The 22870-nt window shown below is 36.1% G+C and overlaps 2 protein-coding genes across 7 annotated transcripts in view; one reads left to right on the forward strand and one right to left on the reverse strand.

Moving 5' to 3' along the window:
- Nucleotides 1-17: 17 nt before the first annotated feature.
- LRP2BP (LRP2 binding protein) lies at nucleotides 18-15159 on the forward strand. Of its 4 annotated transcripts, none has more exons than XM_087936314.1 (9): nucleotides 18-150; nucleotides 2280-2414; nucleotides 4197-4309; nucleotides 5514-5621; nucleotides 8744-8886; nucleotides 9472-9574; nucleotides 10227-10450; nucleotides 12468-12633; nucleotides 13905-15159. In XM_087936314.1, the coding sequence occupies exons 2-9, from the start codon at nucleotides 2300-2302 to the stop codon at nucleotides 13968-13970; spliced, it is 1038 nt and encodes a 345-aa protein (XP_087792440.1). In that variant the 5' UTR covers nucleotides 18-150; nucleotides 2280-2299; the 3' UTR covers nucleotides 13971-15159. The 4 variants fall into 4 exon arrangements, with proteins under 4 accessions (XP_087792440.1, XP_087792441.1, XP_087792439.1 ...); XM_087936315.1 differs by having other exon boundaries at nucleotides 18-146; XM_087936313.1 differs by lacking the exon at nucleotides 18-150 and adding an exon at nucleotides 153-245.
- Nucleotides 15160-15854: 695 nt separating this feature from the next.
- The window catches only part of SNX25 (sorting nexin 25), a 57243-nt gene continuing 50227 nt past the window's right edge, over nucleotides 15855-22870 (reverse strand). For all 3 annotated transcript variants that reach the window (XM_087936303.1, XM_087936304.1, XM_026697880.2), the window contains exons 17-19: nucleotides 19075-19256; nucleotides 18126-18226; nucleotides 15855-16958 (exon numbers count right to left, since the gene is read on the reverse strand). In XM_087936303.1, coding sequence (XP_087792429.1) covers nucleotides 16878-16958; nucleotides 18126-18226; nucleotides 19075-19256 — 364 coding nt within the window. In that variant the 3' untranslated portion in view covers nucleotides 15855-16877. The remainder of the gene's footprint in view (nucleotides 16959-18125; nucleotides 18227-19074; nucleotides 19257-22870) is intronic.

Consider the following 22870-nt stretch of genomic DNA (forward strand, 5'->3'; position numbering starts at 1 on the left):
GTCGTTGGCAGGGCGTAGGCCTTTGGGGAAACGCTTGGTACTAGCGTTGCTAAGCGACGCGTGGTTGCTGCCGCTGCCTATGTCTCGGTTCTCTGCGACTACACGCGGGAGGGCGCAATTCGCGATGGGCACCGCAGATGAATTCAGTGAGTCACAATTCATGGGCATTGAATCGGGCGGGCTCATTTTGCTCCTTTCTTCTCCCTTTCACGCCGCTTTTGTCAGCAATCCAAGTACTGTAGTAAGTTTCCAGGTAACGATTATCAAGAGGACTTGAAAAGTCCTTAATTCGTGGAACAGCTTTGATGGAGGTGGGAAAGCGCTTTGCGCATTGTCGGTGTGTGTGTGTGAGAGAGCGTGAGCGAGCGAGAGATCATAATTATTTTACTGCCCTTAGGAGAGCTCTGGCGATCTCGGGCATAGCCTGATGCGGTCACTCTGGATAACTTCTTCCCTATTCTTTTGCCCTCCAGCTATGTTGGGCCACTTCTCCATCACTTCCAGCCCATCACCAATGCCACGTTGCCTGGGGATTTTTAAGATTTGATCCAGCACCGTCAAGAGACTCCTTGCTGGAAATCCCAGAAGGACACAAACGGCCACCATCCAAGGGCAGCTGGGAAGCTGGGGGGCTCTGGAGGAGGAACAAGTGTGCATTCACTGGTATTGGTGCATCATAACCAGTTTGGTATACTGGCTCAGGAGCAGGGCTGGAAACCAGATTTGAGCTCTAAGCATGAAAGTCAGTTGGTTGACTTTGAGCTAACTGCTCTTGCTCACTCTCTCTCTCTCTCTGCTTGGCTTATTTTATATAATTGTGGTTGTGGAGAAGAGGCAGGAGGATTAAACATGTTTGTCATGAAAACACTTCTGCCTAAAACCCTTGGTGATTGAAAGTGACCCAGATGAGAAAATTAATTTTATAGAATGAAAGGATCAAACATGCTTAAAACTTTGAACATCCTCTCAGGTGTTTCTGGTTTCCATTTATTAAGGGTTTTTTTCTTCCCACTATTATATGCATATAGTACTTGTGACTTATCCTTGGCATGGTCAGGCAGTGTATAACTGTTTTCCTCTAATAAAGGAAAAAATAAAGGGTTTGTACAGATACCTTTCATTGCAGCCATAGATGTCTAGTCCAATGGAGTACCTCATCAGATCATGTTGAGATTCAGCTTCGCCTTGTAGGTAAAAGGCAATTTATGGTTGTATTCTGCTCCCATAGGGAAATCTATCAGTCAATTTCAGATGAGTGATATAAGATGATTTTGAATGGAAATATAATCAATAGACAGAAGAATATGTGGGTTTTGTGCAAAATAGCTTTTGAAATCACTAGGGAGAAATACCATGGACAGGTAATAAATTTAATGTGAAATTGGCTAAGTTTGCTTTTCCTCCACTGTTGCTCCTTCTTGAAAATCTTGCAATTCTAGAAATTCTCTGTAATAAAAAAGTTAAGGAGTATCCTCCCTTTTGTTCCAGTGGTATACAATTAGAAGTCTCTGAGTATGCTGCGAAGAGCTTTAACTTTAAGCCTCTGGAAGAGAGCTGAGAAGTAATACAATGAATAAAAAGTCGAAGAGTTGTATACTAGAGTTAAAAATAATGCATATTTTGCTACAATCCATTAATCACAATTGGAATATGAGGCAGCAATGTAGTATTGGTGCTAAATTAAAAGTCCAGGCACCCAGGCCCTCTTCTGGCATTCCTCATTTAGTTTATTGACTTTGCTGGCTCTCAGATGTCCCTGGCCTCCCCTCCACCATGGCACTTCCCATCCCCACACAACATGCCCATGCTCCTTACCTAACGTCCTGTCTCATCCTGCATTGCCATCACTAAGCAATTGCATTGCACTTTATGACTGCATCATTTATGCAGGGAATCCTGGTCCCAATTGCCATCATAACCCAGGAATTATCAGTATATGGTCAGTTCTTTTATCATCAGGAGTGTGGCTGAGTGCATCAGTTAGGTTAACTTGTGAATAGTGGGTCTGTTTTTAACTATGGGTGTTGCTTTTCTGTGTTGTTGTTTTTCTGCTTTTTGTGACTTTATATTTTAATACTGATAGCAATCCAGAATCATGAGTTTGATGAATGAATAAATATGTAAGTATGCTTACCCAATGAGGTCAATGGAAATCATTAGAAATCAGTGTAAGAAGCAACTCTGCGGGGGAAAGGCTGGTATCCTAAGGAAAGTAATGGTGAAAGGCGAAGCAAGTAACCATTTCTCAAGGCTTAAGTGTGTTTCTGTTTTTATTACAGGAATAATATAAAAAAGAAAAATGAAGCCAACCAGTGAACCTCTACCTCGTGAACATAGTACTGAGACTGTTCTCCAGTGCATTTTAAAGGCGTCCACTAGTGAATTGGATAGTTTACAGTGGCTATCCGATCAAGGTAACAAAAGAATATACTTTCTAGCTTCCACGGTTCTTTATTTTTTATCATGGGATAAGGTGAAGGGATACTTTCATAATAAGAAGTCATTCTTGTTTCTTGAACAAATGGAAAAACAAGATTACGGGATCTATAATAAACAGCCTGAACTTTTGCCAAGAAAAGAGAACTTTTTGCAAAGCGTTACAGGTTCTCTTCTTTAAAATGGCAGTTCTTTTTGTCAAGAAAGGGCTTATGCTGCTGCCTCTATAAATGAGCTAATCTTCCAGGGAATCATGCTTTTTTCTCTGTCTTCTCTATGACTTGCAGACAGAACAAAAGCACTACTCAGAAAATTCTGGCTAATTATTATATATGGGATAAAATCCTGGTTTAATTAAACAGCTAAACAAGACTAGAAAACCATGGCAGACTTGAGCCTTTTGATTTAGTTCTAAGTGTAAACCACCCTACATCTCATCTCTTCCTCTACTATATGCATAGTTCTGCAAGGTCAGACATATCAATAGCACTGCAGTGCTTCTTAGCAAAGCATTGATCCTTTGTTGAGGAAATATATTTCATTGAATTTGTTTAGAAAATAAGGGAATACAGGTAGTCCTCGACTTACAACAGTTCATTTAGTGACCATTCAAAATTACAACAGCACCAAAAAAGGGGCTTACGATCGTTTTTCAGTGAGCCCTGCAGCATCCCCATGATCAAAATGATTAAAATTCAGATGGTTGGCAACTGGATCATATTTTTGACGGTCAGTGTTCCAAGATCATGTGATCACTTTTTGTCACCTTCTGACAAGCAAAGTCAAGCCAGATTCACTTAACTGGATTACTAACTTATCGATTCACTTAACAAAATTCACTTAACAAATGTCTCACTTAACAACAGAAATTTTGGGCTCAATTGTGGTCGTCAGTCAAGGACTAGCTGTATACATCACTTCCTCCTTATGATATTGCAGTTTATTATGTAACGTTTTCCTTGAACAAATGGAGGGAGAGTTATGTGAGTGAGAACACATTCAATGGAGTCTGTTTGTATTTGACATGCAAGTTAACAACTATTAATATGATCAATGACTCCTGCTTGCATTTCATTTAGTTTTTTTCCTTTTTGAGTGTCAAGTTTACATTCAAATAATGTTAAAAGTGTAGGCACACCAGTTCAGCCAAAAACCCAAGCTTTCTATGTTAGATTCCTCACGAAGTACTCCACCTACAAATATGGTATCCACCTAGCACAATGAATGATGGACTACATTTTCATGCTTATTTTCAGACAGACAGTGCAGTCAGTATTGAGTTGCAGAGTAAGGAGAAGGGAAATGTGCCCCTTTTCTTCCACAGCATGACCAGTATTTTCAAAACTAAGTAACTATCTGCATAGTTACATGTTGTGCTCAGTGATCTTTGGATTGAAGCCATTTTCTTTGCCTACAGGATCATTTTAAAAAAAGCAGAGTTGAAGGAAAAAGTATCAAGAGAACTGAGATAACTGAGTTTTTAACATGGGTTTATATAATACAATCAGGATGGCATCCCTATGATCTACTTCCCAGCTTAATTAAGTCACCAGGCCTCCTTATAGCCTCTTCATATTACTTCTTCTGTTCATTCATTGCTCATCATACATGGGTTTAATTTCCACCCCATCTGTAACTAATATGCAGCTTCAACTAATGCCCATTAAGAAAAAATAAATCTGGTCCAAAAAGCTTTCCCACATGTTTTATATGATGATTACTTCATACACAACCACAGCTGTGTCTCTGTTTTTAAATAGGGGCTTCCAATCATAATTTTCTGTTTGCAAAGGCTGAAGAACTTCTGAAAAAGCGAATCAAAGATGGAGAGCCACTGGCATATTTTCTCAAAGGGCAACTTTATTTTGAAGAGGTAAAATTCTACAACTTCTAAAAGAATGTAAAGAATGCTGGAGGGAGACACTGTCAAAAGCAAGGATTAAGGACAATTTCAGATGCCAATATTTTAGAACTCATTTCCCCAATTCGGTGCTTTCCAGAAACGGTAGCATTTATAATTCCCAACTTCACTGGTCTTATTAGTTGGGCTGGTGAGTTTGAGATTTCCCATATAGTAGAATAGCTTCAAGCGTGAGAAAATAGTTGATTTTAATGTAATTAAGAACATAAAAAGCTACCTACTGGCTTGATTCACACACTTCTGAATTTGATTTAAAATAATAAGTAAATCAGACTTGTATGTCTTGCTCAATAAATATGGATTGCAAATACTGACAGACTGTTATGTGTGGCCTTAGTTTATGCATCCATATTCCAATTCAGGAGTAGACAACCTGTGGCTCTCACTTATATTACTAAAATTTTAGTTCCCAAGCATTCCCCACCATTTGTCATGCTTGCTTGGGTTATTGGGTGCTGCTAGGTTTCCAGTTTGATTGACAATAGGAATCCAGGGACATTAATAAAGAAGGCTTTGCAAATGTCCCCTTTATTAACAAGAAAAGCCAATGATCTATTCAACAAATGTGCCCACAAGGATCCCGTCATTCATTTCATAAGAACCATATAGAATGAAAACAATGGCCTAATTAGTCTGTGCTATTCACATAGTGGCCAAGATGCTTGGATGCTTGGGTGCAATAGCAATCTCCTACTAATGTTCCCTAACATTCAGTACAAAGAAGCATACTTTCTACAACATAGCTTCCAGAATGTCTTCATCAGTGGAGAAATATGCACTTATTTATTGCAAATGCAGATCCAAGAATTTGGATCCAAGCAATTTACTCTTTTGCAAGGTTTGCATCCAGGAACCTATTTGCTGTTAGGCTTTTGTTTAATGTTCTGAGGATCTAAGAAATTAGGTATAAATATCTCTTATAAGCATTTCCTTCTGCACATACCTATGATTTCAGGTCCTACCGTTGTTTGAATTTGATGAAGTACTGCTGTCCTGGATGCACAATTTCAAATTTTAGGATGCTTAGTCACCCTTTTAATTATTTTAAATTAAGAATTTAGAATCTAGATAGGAATGTTCTGAAAGATTCAGCAGTCTGTAAGATTTACTAGCTGATTTAATCCTAAATATTTGATTTTCTTTGTGCCTGATACAGAAACGGTATGAAGATGCATTATTGCAATTTGAACAAAACACGGATTTTCAGTCCATGTATCAGCTGGGTGTAATGTACTACGATGGATTGGGAACTCCTCCAAATTCTGTAAGTTGCAACTAGAAAGTAGATATTCATTAATTTTAATAAATAAATAATAACTATAAGTTTATTATTCAACAGTAGCATATATTCTGAACAAGAAAAATGCAAAGGGAATGAAACTGCACATCTTCTAATTCTATGATTCAATGTATATTATGTTCTGTATTGAGATTCAGCATTTGTTTGCATGTATGTTTCTCAGGGTCCTTAGGAACACAGACATTTCTTAATTACACAAGCACAGGAAACAAAAACGCAGTGGTGGAAACTTTACAAATAGTTTTGTACAGAACATGGGAGGTGGCTACAAGTCTACAAGATATTGAATTGCTTATATGGCATATGCAAAATACAGAACTACAATGACTCCATGAGAATCTTCTGCATGAATAATCCATTTTGACAACATGGGTTTGTCAAAAACAGATCATGCCAAACAAATCTTATTTCTTCTTCTTATTTCTTAGTCACTTTGACTAAATTAGTGGCAAGAGAAATGCAATTGACATAGTATGCTTGGATTTTCAGTAAGGCATCTGACAAAGTAGGCTACAACCTTCTTTTTGGTAAGCTAGAAAAATGTGGGACAGACGGTATCAGCACAAGAAGGATTTATAATCCGCTGACAAATCACACTCAACGTGTAGTCCTTAATGGAACTACATCTACATGAAGGAAAGTAAGCCGTGGGTACTTCAAGGTTCCATTTTAGGCTCAGTAGTCTTTCATATCTTCATAAACTAGAAGAAGGAATAGAAGGGGAACTCATCAAATTTGCAGATGGCACTAAGCTGGCAGATGGATCACGACAGATTTGAATATTAGACCCTATCCAACAAAATAAAATTCAATGCAGAAAAAAGTGAAGTCTTACACTTAGGCAAGAAAAATGAAAAGTACAGGTACAGATTTGGTGAAACCTGGCTCAAGAGCAGTGAGAGGGATCTTGGAGTCCTGGTAGACAATCATTTAAATATGAGTCAGTAGTGTGTGGTAGCAACCAAAAAAGCCAGTGCAATCCTAGGATGAATTAATAGAGAGATAGAATCAAAATCATGTTAAGTACTAGTGTCACTTTATAAAGCTTTTAGTAAGATCTCACCTGCAATACTGAATCCAGTTTTGGTCATCACATTATAAAAAAGTTGTTGAGACTTTGGATAAAATGCAGAGAAGAGCAACAAAAACAGTAAGAGGCCTGGAGACTAAAACATATGATGAACGGTTGCAGGAATTGGGTATGGCTAGTGACTAGTCTAATGAAAAGAAGAACCAGGGGTGACACAATAGCAGTGTTCCAATATTTGAAGGGCAGCCACAAAGAAGGATGGTCAACCTATTTTCCAAAGCACCTACAGGCAAGATAAGAAACAGATGGAAACTGATCAAAAAGAGATCCAAGCTAGAACTAAGGAGAAATTCCCTGAGAACAATCAACCAGAAGTTGTGGGTGCTCCATCACTGGAGGCTTTTAAGAAGAGACTGGACAGCCATCTAACTGAAAGGGTAAAGGCTCTCCTGCTTGAGGTGGTTGGACTTTTAAGACTTCCAAGGTCCCTTCCAACTCTGTGATATTCTATTCTCTTCAGGAATTATACTGTGTTCATCTATGGTTCCTCGAATCACCTATTTTTCAAATGTATTTTTGTTTAATAAATGTATGCCTTAAGATTATACCGTTGTCAATTAACTCCACTAAGCAGGCAATTGTTTTTAATAATGTAAACTCAAGGGACATGTTTTTCTTTCCCAAGAAACATATGATTTCAGCTGAACTATGTCTTCCTTGTCATTTGTATTATTGAATAGACTTCTCTTAAACTGTCGTGAATGTTAGGTTAAAAATGTATATGCAACCACCTGCCATAACGCTGAAAGTTAAGTTCATGATACGGAATTCAAAACATCATACTTTGTTAGTTGGAAAAACTGTCTATTCAAATAATTATTTTAGAATGTACACTAGAATGTAGAGTTATGGTTACTGTCAGTGTAGAGCTGTGGCATTTGTAGCATGTGTTGTTTGTACAAGTACAGTATATGGTTTGGGTTCGAGAGAGAACATGACTTGAATCACAGCTGTCTGCAGGAGCTAGCTGCTTTTGTCAGTGATGAAAGCAGCATTACAGCATAACATACTCAGCCCTTTTTGTAGTCTCACGATAGATGTAAAAAGGGGGCTAGATTGTGTTCTGACCCTATGATCTCACTTTCATCACTATCCTCTGGAAATTTGGTTTTCAAAAGCACTGAGGCCAAAAAGGGATTTCCACACCATTTTTCGTGCAGCAAAGCAAAGATTCTGGGTAACAGAGGTCTTTTTTCTCTGACTTCATGCTAGAGATGAAGACTCCTTGAATATATTTGGATCCCTATATGCACCTATCAGTTTAAATGAATGTCCAAACAAGTGGTTATGAAAACCTATCAGAGGCAACCATCTCCAAACTTATACGCCACAAGGCTTAGGGTGGCTCTGTCAAGGTTTCTGTAAATTCAAAGTCAGGAATGGCAGAAGGCAGACTTGTGATTGCTATTAAAATGAAAAGCTGGCTTAAGATGTTTTTCGCTAGAGTAGCAGTAGCTTAATTTTCAGAGCCAAACCTTCATTATGATTTTCTGAACTGAAAAGTCCTTTTTATAAAAGAGTTCATTTGTACATGATTTCTTGTTTTGAATTTTGATAATTTTTCCTGAAAATTCCATTGCTTTCTAACTGAAACAGCAATATCACTTACTTTTATACCTCTTCATAGGGCACTGCAACCCTCTCTAAGCAACTTACAGAGTCAACATATTGCCCCCAACAATCTGGGTCCTCATTTTACCAATCTGAGAAAGATGGAAGGCTGAGTCAACCTTGAGCTAGTCAGAATCAAACTCTGACATATGTTCTACTTTAATGTTATGTGGCAAAGCACCACATCTCAGCTAGGCACACCTCTGGGTTTCAGCTCAATAGAAATTGCTGTTGGCATTGTATCTCCATCAATTAAATGTTGTAACATTTCATTTCAAACAACAGATCCTTTTATGTCTTGGTCTGACATGCAAGTGGGCTGCTTGTTCACAAGTGATTCATGTCTTGACAGGATCACTTATTCTTTGCTTTGGTTCACCTGTAGAAGAAAGGAGTTGAATATATGAAGAAGATTCTCAACTCTGACTCCCCTAAAGCAAGACATTTAAAATTTGCTGCTGCTTACAACCTTGGCCGAGCTTACTATGAAGGACATGGGACTCAATTTTCTGAAGAAGAAGCTGAAAGGTAACTTTTCTTTATAATGCATCCATGCATGGGCATATCAGCCTGACAATTTTGGAGCCAACTATAATAATATAGTCTGAGCCATGATTTCAACATAAAGGCCCCCATTTTGAGACAAATTCTTTGGGTGCTTCTAAATGGAGAGCTCTTTGTGTTAACAATTAAAATCATGGGTTTTATTTATTTCCCTCGTGAATAGATTTTCAGTTGAAAAGAAAAAGAACAGAAATTGCAGGAAAATATTAGAAGTTTAGACATGGAAGTTGCCTAGAGCTCCCTCTAAATTTATGGTTGACACTGAATAATTTCACAATAAAAATTCCTGTTCTGAAATACCATTTTTTGTAAAGGCCAAGCTTCCAATTTGATGCCAATGCATGGATAAGAGATTGTGGTCTTCCCAGTGATGTTGAACTACAATACCCAATATGCTTTAGCATTGGTTATGCTGGGTGGGGTTGCTTAGTTACAGTTTGATGGTTTTTGAAGAACTGTGTAAGTTTCACGACATCTGAGAAACTTCCACATGGCTATGAATGAAAAGGGGAATAATCTAATCATATCACTGTTACTATTGTTTTCTAGATTATGGCTTATTGCTGCAGATCATGGGAATCCAAAAGCAAGTGTAAAGGCTCAGAGTACCCTTGGAATGTTGTATTCAGCCCATGCTAAGGATTTTAAAAAGGTACCTTCTTCTTTGGGATAGTTTTATTCCAAGGCCTACATTCAACAGGCCAAATGGAGTCTCTTTCCATTTGGAAATGGTAAAAAAGAGGCAGCAAGTTGAAGAGAATCACAGAGACCCAATGTGGTATCATGATTAAGATGCTGGACCAGAACTGGGGAAACCTAGGGTTTAGTCTACCATCAGCCACAAAATCTCACTGGTTGATTTTGGGCCAAAGGCTCAAACAACATTCTTAAGTGATTTATCTTCTTATCTATTGGGTAAAAAAAAAATAGTTACTATGTTTCACTGATGTTTTAAAACCTAAGCGAAATATTTGGCAGCCTGAAAATAGAATTATGCATATAAAGAACATTACCTTTATTTTAAAATGCAAATTATGGAGTCTCATTTTTCAGAATAATGAAGAATAGGATTATGTCCTATCTAAACAGCACAGGCAACTTCTGAAGAATGTCAGCTACATATACAGTATCACTGCCATTTTGAAGATTGACAGTCTTCATGTTTCTGCATAGCTACAGAGGCAGATACTAAACCTGAAGCATAATTCTTGACGCTATATCTATCAGTCCACATAGCTTGAACATAGCAAAAATCTTTTTCTTCTTCCCGCCCAAATGACTTTTGGAAAGTTGTTTTTCTGCAGGCGTTCTTTTGGCACTCAGAAGCTTGTGGGAATGGAAGCTTGGAATCTCAAGGCATCCTTGGGATTATGTATCTTCACGGACATGGTGTACGTCACAACTTGAAGGCTGCTTTGGAGTGCCTCAATCAGGCATCAGATCGAGGAAATGTCTATGCTAAAGGCCATTTAGTGGAGTATTATTACAAAAGAAAATGTTTTATAAAAACGGCCGAGTTTGCCAAAAGGTGAATTCATTTTAGTTTGTTCTTCAAGGGGAAGCTAATTGGGAAAAAGGAAGCATAAATCAAATTCACCCATACTTATGTGGGTAGACAACTGAATATTTGCACCTAACTAGCAAGAAGTCAGCATATGTATTTCAGATGCTATGTAATGTATATATTATTTAAAAATAATAAATTATTAAAAATAATTAACATTTTAAAATCTTTCCTGTTGTGGCTTTTAAAGTCCTCAGGCACAAAGATTTTTTTACATAAGAGCTTTTCATATCTATGAGCAATTAGTAATTGCTATGCTTGTACACTATATTGATTCTGAATATAGTTTATAACTGTATAACAACTCTTTAAGTACAGGTAAGTCTTCAACCTTATAGCTATTTGTTCAGTGACCATTTGAAGTTATGATGGTGCTGAATGAATGGTGGTTATGACCAGTTCTTGAAGATCCTGCCATCTGAACACCTCCATAGTCACATGATCAGTCTGGGCACTTTCACAACTTACTACTGGTGGCAGCACCTGTGATCATGTGACCATCATTTGCAACTTCTCTGCTTTCTTTTAATGTTAATCATTGAAAATTTCAGAAATAAAAATAAAAATTAATATAATCTAAAATAAAGAAGGTAAAATAACAAATGAATAAAAATCTAAAGTGTGAAAAGGGAAAAAATAAAGATAAAAGTTACATATGATCTTATTTCAGTAGTTATAAGTACAGTACAATTGTGTATTTACCTCTTTCTCAAAGTTTCCTTGTGACTCTTTCTACAATGTATTCTATCTAATTGTCAAAATTGTAAATCACACATCATTCTACAAGGGGCCCACCCTTTAACAATATCCAGAAGCTTCAGATGTTACTGAATGCAGTGGTACAGGCAGTTTTGTGTGCTCCTAGAACATGTTACAAATCTGCTCCACAAGCAGCATTGGCTGCCATTATGCTTCCAGGTCCAATTCAAGGTTCTGGTTGGCTGGCTGGCTCCGTCCATCCATCCAATTTATTTGCCTATCTCACAATGGGGCTACTCTAGGCAGCTTACAATAATAAAAAGAAAATGAAAAGAATGTAAATAGAACTATAGTTATTTTCTTTTCTCTAATAAAACATGTTAATTTGGCCACCTCGGCAAGTTCTGTTGTGTTCACCAACTATGCATTATAGATGCTGCCAATAATGCAACTGGGAGTATCATTTATAAAACAAAGTTATGTCTCTTTCCCAACCTTTTTATCCTCCAATCCCAAGTCAATGGGGAATCCTACTACACTTCCCCAGCAGAGAAGATTGCAAGTGGCTGGGTAAGTATCTCCCACCTGCACACTCTCCCCAGGCCCCCTGCACTTGCACCGTATGGGCTATTTGCACTCCCCCCACAACCTTCATTGTGCTTCCCTCTCACCCTTGTACACCCTCCTTGACCTGTGCTGCCTCTTGTGCATTCCCCCGTATCCTCCCCAACCTATGCAATACCTCTCTTGCACCCTCAAGCTGTCACTAGCCCATGCAGTGTCCTTTGCTCACCCTCTCTCTGACCTTGCTCTGCTTCCCTTGTACCTGCACACACCCTCCCCAACCTGTGCTTCTCACAAACCCTCTACCCATTCCCTATATCCCCACAAATCCCTCACTTTATTCCCACCTGGAAGCAGCCATTTACCTTCCTGCCTGGAGCTTGCAACTTCCTGCCGAGTTCCCCATTGAGCTTGGGTGTGAAAAGCAGGAAGTTGCTTCACCTAACAACTGTGAAATTCAATTAATGACTGCAACTGGGACTATACGGATTGCCATCACTAGGCAACATGGTTGTGCTTTACAGATGCATCACTTAATGACAGCAATTCAATTCCAATTGCCATTCTACCTGTACATGAACTTAGGGCTTATAAAATATGGCATACATAAGCGTACAAAAACTCTACACTTTGGCAAAAACGTTCTTAGTAATTATTTGAATTATTCTTTTGTCTTCTGAAATTACTAATTTTTTCCTTATGGTGCATGTCCAAATAGAGTAACAGAAAATGACAATGTTGAAAAGATAGCAGAAGAAACAGATTGTCTTCCTTTTTACATAAGCAGAGGACTTGCAATGGCTTCTTTCTACTTGGCCAGATGCCTCCAGCTTGGCCGAGGAACCCAACAAGATTTAGCAGCAGCTAAAAAGTATTACTCTAAGGTAAGAGGGGAACGGGGTTTTAAATTTTAATTTAATCTTTTTAATTGGATAAGCGTTTACTTCCTTAAGTTTACTGTTAGGCTTATCTGTGATATATGAAACAGAATTATATATGAAAATTAAACTAAAACATATCTGAAAAGAATAAAAATGTTATTCAATTATCAAATTGACTTACTTGAGGCAAGTTATGTTTATACCCCATTTGTTGTTTGCTGCCACTTGATGTGGAAGATTTCAAAACCTACTTTAGGATAGATGGTTCAGACACAATCATACAAATTCTAAATAAATACTCTATTTATATGGTTATCAAATGCATGTATATTCTACAGCCAGAACTATTGCTGCTTTGAAAGAGCACTGTAATCTTAAGTGTGGAAAATACCAATTTCTGAGTAAGTCTACCATATTCGCAGATTCATATAGTCCCTGTCTTCTCCACTTCCATTTTTAGATTAATTGAAGTTTATAGAGGCTTCACTTGTTAATCTTAAAATTGGAACAAAATAGTTTTATGAGCTGTGGCTTGAAGCTAGTTTGTTTCTACTAACTATAGTTAACATCACTCATTTTTTCTCCAAATTCAGACCACATGGCAAGTTGCAAATACTCCAAAAATGAAGCGAAAACATTTGAATTTCTTGAAAGACTATTGGGGGAGGGGGATGTGCCAACCTAGATCAAGCTATGATTTAGTAATATTCTTGACTCAGCTTTTTGTTTGTGTTTCTTTTTTAAAAAAAATTAAGTACCTTCTGACTGAAATTGGACATTTTCTGTGGAATAAATGTGAACCTCCTCAATAAATAATCATTTATTTTTCTTTTACAAATATCAAATAAAATAACCAATTGCCAGTCTTCATTTTAACTACAGCAATAATGCAGTAAATTTATAATCCAAGAATAGTAATAATGATGTTTTTAACATTATTAAATAACATGTGCCTATCCTAGGTTTTGGGAAGGAGTTGATAAATGGACAAAAATGCCAAATCCAGTCTAAACATCTGACAATTAGAGTTGTTCAGTTTACCTTTTTCCATGGTAGATATTCCATATGGAAAAGCTACCATATAAGTTTATCTTGAGAGATTTTTTTTTTAAAAAGGAAACAGGAGATTAAGGAGATCAAAAGTATATTTTTAATTTAACGATTTAATCCAAGGAAGCTTAGGAAACAATATCTACTAGCACAGTGAGCTTGTACAAGACACACAATATCATTTTTATTTTATTTTATTTAATTTATTTTGTCTGTTTTTAAAGGCATGTCAATTGGATCCTGCTTTAGCTGCTGATCTTGAGCTGACTGCTAATCATGGGAGAATTTAGAATATTATTTCGCTGAATCTAAGCAACACATTTCTTTCAATCAAACTTTCACGTTTGATTAAAGTGAAAAACGTTTGTCTCCCTTATTCTTCATTCAGACTAATGCATATAAATTTCCTTTAGTAAAGTTATAACCATTACTTTGTAAAGTTATTCTATAACCCTGTTAATATAATAAAAGTTGACTGAAGATCACCGAGTACATTTTTGAAGGCGTTTGCAATCATCTATTCTTGGTTAAAACTGTGTGCTGTGTCAATACTCTGTCTTCCATAACATTTCTTTTGATCCTTTGTAGTTATAGTGAAGAAAGTTTGGCTAGCCTCTCAGAAGAAAAAGAAAGCCTCTACTCCTTGCCTTAAGTATAAATTCTGTCATAATCATGAAGTTTAGAGAATGCAATCATGAGGTTTAGAAAATGCAATTCTCTTGGGTTTCTCAAAACTGATTTCAAACAAGATCATTTCTATACAGAATGAGATAAGGGATAAAGAGAAAGCATAAACACTTCAAAGAAAACAAAGTATTCATTAACTTAAACCAGCTTCTTTCATATACTGGCAAATAGAAATCACTAATCCTGCACACGGCATCTTCAGATGCTGAAGAAAATGACAACAGAAATACAGAAAACCTATTATTTATTCATGATGCACTGTCAGGTTGGATGCAAACAAAAGGAAAATGTGGCCAGTCTATTACATAGCTTCACACAGCTTATATGGATTATGTCTTTTGGGTTAAAAAAAAATGGTTCCCCAAAACCCCAGGAAAACCTTGATTAATTGTCACATCAGAGTGCTTTCAGTTTGTGATGATCAAAGTCCCAGGAATTCTTCAGTTATCTTGAAAAAATATAGACTACTTAGTTAAAGTGCTTAAGATGATATAGTTTTAAAAAGTTGTATACGGATTTAGTAAGTTTATGTCACAGTAATTATTTTTGTTTACTATAAAATGCATGAAAAAAGTTTATATACAGTATGTATATTATATATATATAATATTTGTTTTCTTAAGTTTTCACGGGTACTTACATGTATGGTATTCAGCTTTGTCGGGTATTTTCCCATGTCATTATCATTATAGTTATGCTTTTAAAGTCGAACAGACAAACACAATACAGAAGCCTGATGATGGCAGATGAGATTCTGCCGAACCGTTGCTACAACTTTAAAAGCACAACTATAACAACGTTGGAAAATACCCGAACAAAGCTGAATAATATATATATATATATATATATATATATATATATATATATATATATATATATATATATATATATATAATTATATTATATTATATTATATTAATTATATTATATTATATTAATTATATTATATTAATTATATTATATTATATTAATTATATTATATTATATTATATTATATTATATTATATTATATTATATTATATTATATTATATTATATTATATATACATACATATATACACACACACAGACACATTTCATTGCGCATTAGAAAGAACATTGAGAACACTGAATTAGCAGTGTCCACATGTATAACTAATTTTAAGAAATAAATTTAAAACATCCTTTGAAAGCCCTGACTTTCTAAATAATTCTTCCATAGTTGCTGAAAAATTATTTGGGTTTTTTTTTGTATATAGTTAAATTGATCTTTACTATTAGACCATGTCTATTTGAATAATTACTTGAAATCAGTAAGCAATGAAATTCCTGGTAGACACAAGTTACCAATGGTAATATATAGATAATACATTGCAGAAGAAAAGTTGATTATAATTCAGGCCTTTATGCATTGGATTATTAATTACCATAATATGCATTGCAACACACCTGTGTATTTAAAATCATAGCATAAGGTTCATTGCTGTTAAAAAGAACAAGTTCATTTGCTTAATGTGTGAATCATTAGGATTTAATAAAAACAAATATAAAAAGATCAACTTGTCCCATACTTTCTGGATTGTGGATCTTTTCTTTGCACCTATTGCCTTTGAGACATACATAATCTGAAAATACTGTAATTTTTTTTAGTATGACACATTAATAAATTAAGTTGAGAATATACAACTGCTACTCTAACAACAACTTAACAGCTCTCTTATCTGTTCTTTAAATGGCTAAACTGGTAATCTTGACATAAAATTAAATAAGGGTGTAATAGCCCTTTTAAAAGAGATACTTTTCAGAAAACATCCCTGGAGAACATCAAAATGGGCTGAGTGATTTAACTGCACTTCAGTTTATTAGGCTGATAAGATTTTTATATCCTGCTTAAGGCTGATTCATTCGTAATGTATTTCAAAATAACATTAAATTTTGGTGGTTGTATTCAAACAAATACAGTTCTCTGAAACAGCACTCCAACTTTCAATGAGAGATGTAATTATGAAGCAGTGCACTCTACTTTTATAATTTATTGCTTACAAAGGCTGCAAACTATGGAAAATCTTTGGTAAAAATAAAAGCAGTAAAATTTACACAGTATCTTTACCTATATTGCACAACAAGGCTCATCAATACACAAGAAAATAGAGGAACAGTCAGTATCCTCAGCAAAAAAATAACTGTACAACATCCATTAAGATATCACTAAAGCAAAATGCCTTTTGTAAATGTTTAAAATATTTTATATTTCATATACCTTATATTAACATTCACATTTCAATCTGTATCTCAAAGAGATTTATTCATATAACAAGTTAAATAAAAGCCAGAAACTACACATTGCTGGCATTCTACCCTATCTTCTGTTCTTTTCAAATCTGCTTTGCTTTGCTTTGTGTCAATCTAAAAAAAATGAAGAAAAATATACAAATCCTCAGAAGTTTTCAGTCAACCCTCTATGGAAAAGAGGGAAATGTTTAATGTCTATTATTACGAACAGACATTCTTCTTACTAATTCATCTGAACATTCAAACCTGAGCTGCTTTAACCTTCCCTAAATGAATTCGCAGTTCAGGACACAATTCAAGTAGCAGCATTTCCAATAATACCTAGGGGGGGGAAATAAAATGTACATTAGAATTAAAATTGACATTAGAACATCAAATATCACTGTATATACTGGAGGACTGAAGTACAATTTACCTCTTTTGAAATGACATCTTGGGGAACCCCAGAATTGACAATTTAAGAGTTACAGGAAGGCTGGGTGTATAAGCATTACAATAAGATAAAAAGCTTTTTTGCCCAACCAACCAGGTTTCCTCATCTGCAACCAACTTTAAATGAATGAATCTGAATATTTTGTGTAGGGAAGTATAATGAAAGGTCTCCCAATAATGAGACAGAAAGCTTTCTGTTCTAGAATAGGACTGCTTTGTGTAACACCAGGTACACAATATGCACACTTGCATGTGTGTACACTGTTGTCTTATCGTTTTCCCATTTTCCAGGTGGTTCAAGCATAGTAGAGGGCCAAATTGTTATCATATATTGGTGTTAACTGACAACAGAGACTTCTAGATCTACTACTAGATCTAGTATAGTTGAGGACATCTCAAGAATTAGTAAATTACTTTTATAATTAATTTGATTTAACTCATTTCCTTCCATTGCTTCAGCTACTACCCAGCTAGAGAAGGACAAGAAATTGAAGAAAACAAGTGTGGACTTTGTATTCTCTTAAGTGGATTTCACCCATTCCAGATTTTAAAAAAAGTTCTATGAAACAGTATATTAGACAATGAAGCTTCTAAGACAGAGGTGTCAAACTCAAGGCCCCCAGGCCGAACACGTGGTGTTTAGATCTGGCCCATGGGGTTGTCCTGGAAACAGCGAAGGACCGGCTCGTGGTGTCTCTGTGATTAAAAACAGAGCTGGGAGGGCTACACTTGACTTTTCCAGTGTCCGTTTTTGGCTGCAACAGCCTTCTGTTGCCCTCTGCCAGCAGCAATGGAGCCAGTGCATGGCCTCCCCGAGTTCCGTTTTCGCTGGCAGAGGGCTGCAGTAGGCTGTTACGGCCGAAAATAGAGCCTGGTTAAGCTGGCCATGCCCACCCCAGCCACACCCACATAGTCATGCCTACACCCCAGCCCCCCACAAGATCAAACACAACCCTGATGCAGCCCTCAAAAATTGAGTTTGACACCCCTGTTCTAAGATCTGAGAAAAGATCAGTTTTAAATAACAAGCAACCCCACAGTCTGAGTTAAACTCACATAAAGAAGATGCTTATTGGCCTTGGTTTCTTGTAGTGCACTGAACACTTTGATTACACCATGGCGAGCATTTTGCTGTCCAACAAGATTTTGGAGAGTGTCTGAAAAAAGCATTTTTTTAAAAAAAGATTGACTTTGTTTTTAATACTTTCAACCATTTATGAAGAAATATAATTAGTGTATAACGTAGGGTATAATGAAATAGAAACATATCCACAGTAAGGTAATTATATAAAGATCCAAGCTGGGTGCAGTGCCAACAAAATAGTACGTCTAAGTACTATAATAGAATAAAAGGAATGATGGAAGTCCAATTATCTCTAGTTCCTGTACTCTGTCATCTAAATTATTTCTCCTCACTCTGAAGTCCAATACCATGGAAGAGCCATTGTAGCGCAGTGGTTAGAATGCAGTATTGCAGGCTAACTCTGCTGACAGCCAGCAGTTCGATCCTGATCGGCTCAAGGTTGAGTCAGCCTTCCATCCTTCTGAGGTCAGTAAAATGAGGACCCAGATTGTTGGGAGCAATATGCTGATTCTCTAAACTGCTAGAGAGGTCTGTAAAGCACTATGAAGTGGTATATAAGTCTTAAGTGCTATAGCTATTGCTGTTAGATAACCAAGGGGAATATTTACTTAAACAGGTTTATCAGATTTAACTTCTACTGTCCAAAGAACATACAGTATATGCTAGCATGTGAAAGTAACAAGTTGAGACTGCAATATTGTTATCTTATTCTACTGCACTCATAAAGAGTTGGAAGTCAATGTTTTTTTCTTTTTCCCTTTTTCCCTACACTTTTCCCCTTTCCCTTTTCCTCCCACATTTTCTCACTACTTTCATTTTCTTTTATATTTTATATCCTGATGAACTCAACAGTTTATCTTAATAAAATTTTGAAGCAAAAGAATAATGTTGTAATTTTGAAATAATGTCAGAATATCCCACCTGGAATGTTTTCAAGTAGTTTCTGCTGTGCTTTCTGTTTTGTTTCTTTACTTTGCTGTTCACTTGTAGGCTTTGTGCTGGATGCCAGTTTCCCATTTGGCCAAAATGCATCTCGAAATATATTGACATAGTAAACAAGCATTGGCTCACTGAAGATCCAATTTATGGTGTCACGAATTTGTCTTGGAGGAAAAGCAATAAGAAAAAAAATGTATGAACCTACTTTTCCTTTTATAAAAAGAAATATATATACGCACACACAAGGTATAACTTGTCAGGCCCCATCAGGTCAGACAATCTAAAGAAGACCATCACATCATAATTTGCAAATATCAAAGAAAATGTAATTGTACCAAGGAATATTAAAAGGTCATAAAGTCAAACGAGTGTTTAGAAGAAAATGGCAAACAATTTAAACATTTAATGTATATTACAGAATAGTCTGTGACTATTTGTATTAGCTTAGTGCCAACTGGTGGTCCGTGAAAAAATGTTTGGTGGTCCGCAGAGAAATGTCACCCCCAGAGCACCCCCAAAGCAATTAATCCAGGCTGCGTGGGAACACCAGACTGTGCCGCCCACATGGCCCGTGGGAACACTCCCTGCCCACTCATTCCTTACCTGACAAAGTTGCCTGCTAAGTTGCTATTTTTCCTTTTTTCCCCCCTGACCATCAGATGTACTGCTGTGCCAGGAGATTTAGATTAGCTAAAAAACAGAAAATCATTGCATTTCTTGCTTTCTAGCTAATCTTTAGATCTTCCTTAGGACTGAAGCTTCTATTATTCAGTGCAGGTAGCCGATGGCAGAAAGATAGATCTCTGAATGAATCTGTGATTCTGTGAGCAACTCAATCTGCCTGCCTGCTTTGCCTTATTTTGGGTAAAAGTTGCTCTTTTTTAGAAAAAAATTCAATATTTACATACAAGCCATGCCCAACCAGTCACATGACTACCAAGCCACACCCACAGAACCAGTTGTTAAGAAATTTGAATCCCATCCCTGCCTCTGTGGGTTTGTATGTGTGTGTGTGTGAGAGAGAGAGAGAGAGAGGTTAGATCAGATCTCTCTCTCTCTCTCTCTCTCTCTCTCTCTCCCACCAATATCAGCAAGCCACCGTCAGTCAAAATTCATATTAGTGGTCCCTGGGATTTAAAATTATGAGTTTGGTGATCCCTGAGGTCCAAAAGGTTGGCGACCCCTGGGCTAGTTAGTATCATGAAATTTCTTTACATCCCCATGTTATACTATGCTACCTAAACAATACAGCATGGAGTGATTGGAATATGTTCTATCTGGAAATAAGTAAACTTGTAAAGAATTGCTAAGAAAATTGCTAAGAAAATACATGAAAATAGTCTCAAACTATCATTTTACAACTAAGATCCTTTTAGAAAAATGAAAGCTAATAGTAATATCAAATACATTTATCAAAAGTGCAATTTGGATGGAACAACCTTAAGAGATATTGTTTGGATCAGCCTTCCACAATCCTAACAAGGACAATGATCAGGAATGTTCAGCTGGCTGAGGAACTCTGGAAGCTGAAGTTCATACATCTTAAAGTTGCAAAATTTGAAAAACACTGTTCTATATATTACGGTGGAAAATACTAATTGCCATAATTATAATTATATTAATAATTGTAGTAATAGTTACCATTTCTAATTGCAGTTTAAAATACCACATTTTAACAACCAGGGGTTATTTTTTATTTGGTTTTAAGGTTCTAATCACAGAAATAAACATAGTTCTTGATGGGCTACTTTTTAAAAATGTGAAACACATTGATTATATAAAAAGGGTAAGATTTAAAAAAATGGCATGGTAGTCAATCTATAGTTTGACGCAATCCAATTCTCTATCACCTCATAATTCTACAATAGAATCTGAATGCTAGAAATGGAGATAGAGACAGGAAAAGATGGATAAGTCACTCTCTTTAATGCTTACCAATATACTGGAAACTGCATTGTTAAGTCTGTTTGATGCAACATAGTTATGTCACTGTTGTTTTAGGTGATACTGATAGGTTGATTGGTTGAATAGATTGTTTGCTATTTAATATACTTTAAATATGGTGTAATCTAAGTAAACCATACATAGTTTAATATTGCAAAAAAGCAGTATTTGCCAATTTGTACTTACCAATGTACTGTTTAAAAAGTACCAGTGTTTTACTGATTTTCTAAAAACAGACTATGCTATCTCAATTTTCTACATTATATTCATGTGAATTGGAAAGAGGGTGCGGTCTTTGATCAATTTTCCCCAAGTTGTAGGGAACCACAGAGATTATTTTGGAAAACATGAATTAAATCTAGCAGCTAACAAAATATGAATTAAATCTAGGGAAGGAAGAAAACGTTAGAAAAAAAAATTGCTCTGCCTTAACTCTCTTCAGTATAAGGAGGAGGGAAATCAAAATACTGTCAGGCTTTCAAGATTCTGTTCTTATAGCCTATATCAATAAATTAGAGCTCCGGTATTTTTCTGGAGAATGTTTTCACCTCAGATGACGACACAAGCTGGTGTCCTGACTAGGAATTACAGGTCCTAACAGTGGAGAATATGTGTAGCTCAGAATTGAACTGTGGAGTCCTCAGTGTTCTCTGAGCTTCACTGACTGCAGACATTTCATTTCCCAACTAAAGTAACATTTCCAGTGCTAATGAATCTGGGTTTATCTATTCAATTTAATACTTCAGCTCTGTTTATTTGCAATAGCTTGCCAGTGTTGCTGAGTATGTGGTCTTCTCCATAGTATTTTCTGGATTAGGTCATTGTTTTCTGCTTGATATTAACAGTCCTACCCATTCAGGAACACCAGATTGAGAAAGGATAATTTTAAACATATATTTCTATGCATTTTAAGGCCTGCTTGCAATTCTAACATATAGTTCAATATTATTTAGTTGCTGAAACAAATGATTTGAGTTGGTTTTATTTAATATTTCTGAGGTTTCTTTTATCAGTATCATAGCATTACAGCTAAAAAAAGATATTGCTATTCACACAATTTCTCTGCTCGTTTGCCCATTCAGCAGAAAAAGCAGCTAATGATTTGGCACTTCTATTTCCATTAAAACTTTCTAAAACTCTATTTTAGAAGAACTCCCTTTTGCCTCAAACAGGGGGCTGTGCAAAGCAATCAAAATATACCCTTCATAGAGGTCAAGGAAGAGACACCCCTGTCTTTGAGACATTAAAACAACCACATCTTCAGAACTCCTTGTGAAGCTGGGCCAATGGGCTTCACAAAATGCCCACTGAAATGCTTTGCGTAGTCCCACAGAACAATAAACATATCTACCTTCCTCTTTGGTCCCACCTTGATTTTCTTTTGTTAGAGGGATAGTTCTAAGTTTTGAGGCTCTAATATAATCATAGGCCAAAGGTCCTAGGTATCACCCAGTGCTGATAAATGACTGATCAACCATGTATAGGGTAGTAATCTTACTATGCTACATTATTCAAATGTCTGATTGCTTTTTTATCATATATTATTTTCCCATCATTATATCCAACTGAGGATATTACAAATTGCCATCAAAATGATTGTCGTCGTCATCATCATCATCATCACTTTCGCCTATCTTTGAGCAGTAGAATAGATTTCTCAATATCAATCACTTATCAAAATATACACTATTCACTAAATCAGAATTGTGTATTCTAAAGTATAATCATAGTCAAAGTATCTTGTTCATGGCATTTAATAATTTGAAATAAGTTAGCTTTCCAGCATCTGCCAAAGTGCACTGAACACTATAAGCATGGAACAGCAATTTTTTCC

This window comes from Pseudonaja textilis, chromosome 6 (genome assembly GCF_049901715.1).
Source record: "Pseudonaja textilis isolate UNSWEBS1 chromosome 6, rPseTex1.2, whole genome shotgun sequence".
Classification (NCBI taxonomy): Eukaryota; Metazoa; Chordata; class Lepidosauria; order Squamata; family Elapidae; genus Pseudonaja; species Pseudonaja textilis.

Excerpts from the sequence above, each read along its gene's own strand:
- LRP2BP (XM_087936314.1), top strand. The coding sequence starts at position 2,300 with ATGAAGCCAACCAGTGAACCTCTACCTCGTGAACATAGTACTGAGACT. Across the intron at positions 5,622-8,743 it reads TGGGAACTCCTCCAAATTCT|AAGAAAGGAGTTGAATATAT; the intron begins GTAAGTTGCAAC and ends GTTCACCTGTAG. Across the intron at positions 9,575-10,226 it reads ATGCTAAGGATTTTAAAAAG|GCGTTCTTTTGGCACTCAGA; the intron begins GTACCTTCTTCT and ends GTTTTTCTGCAG.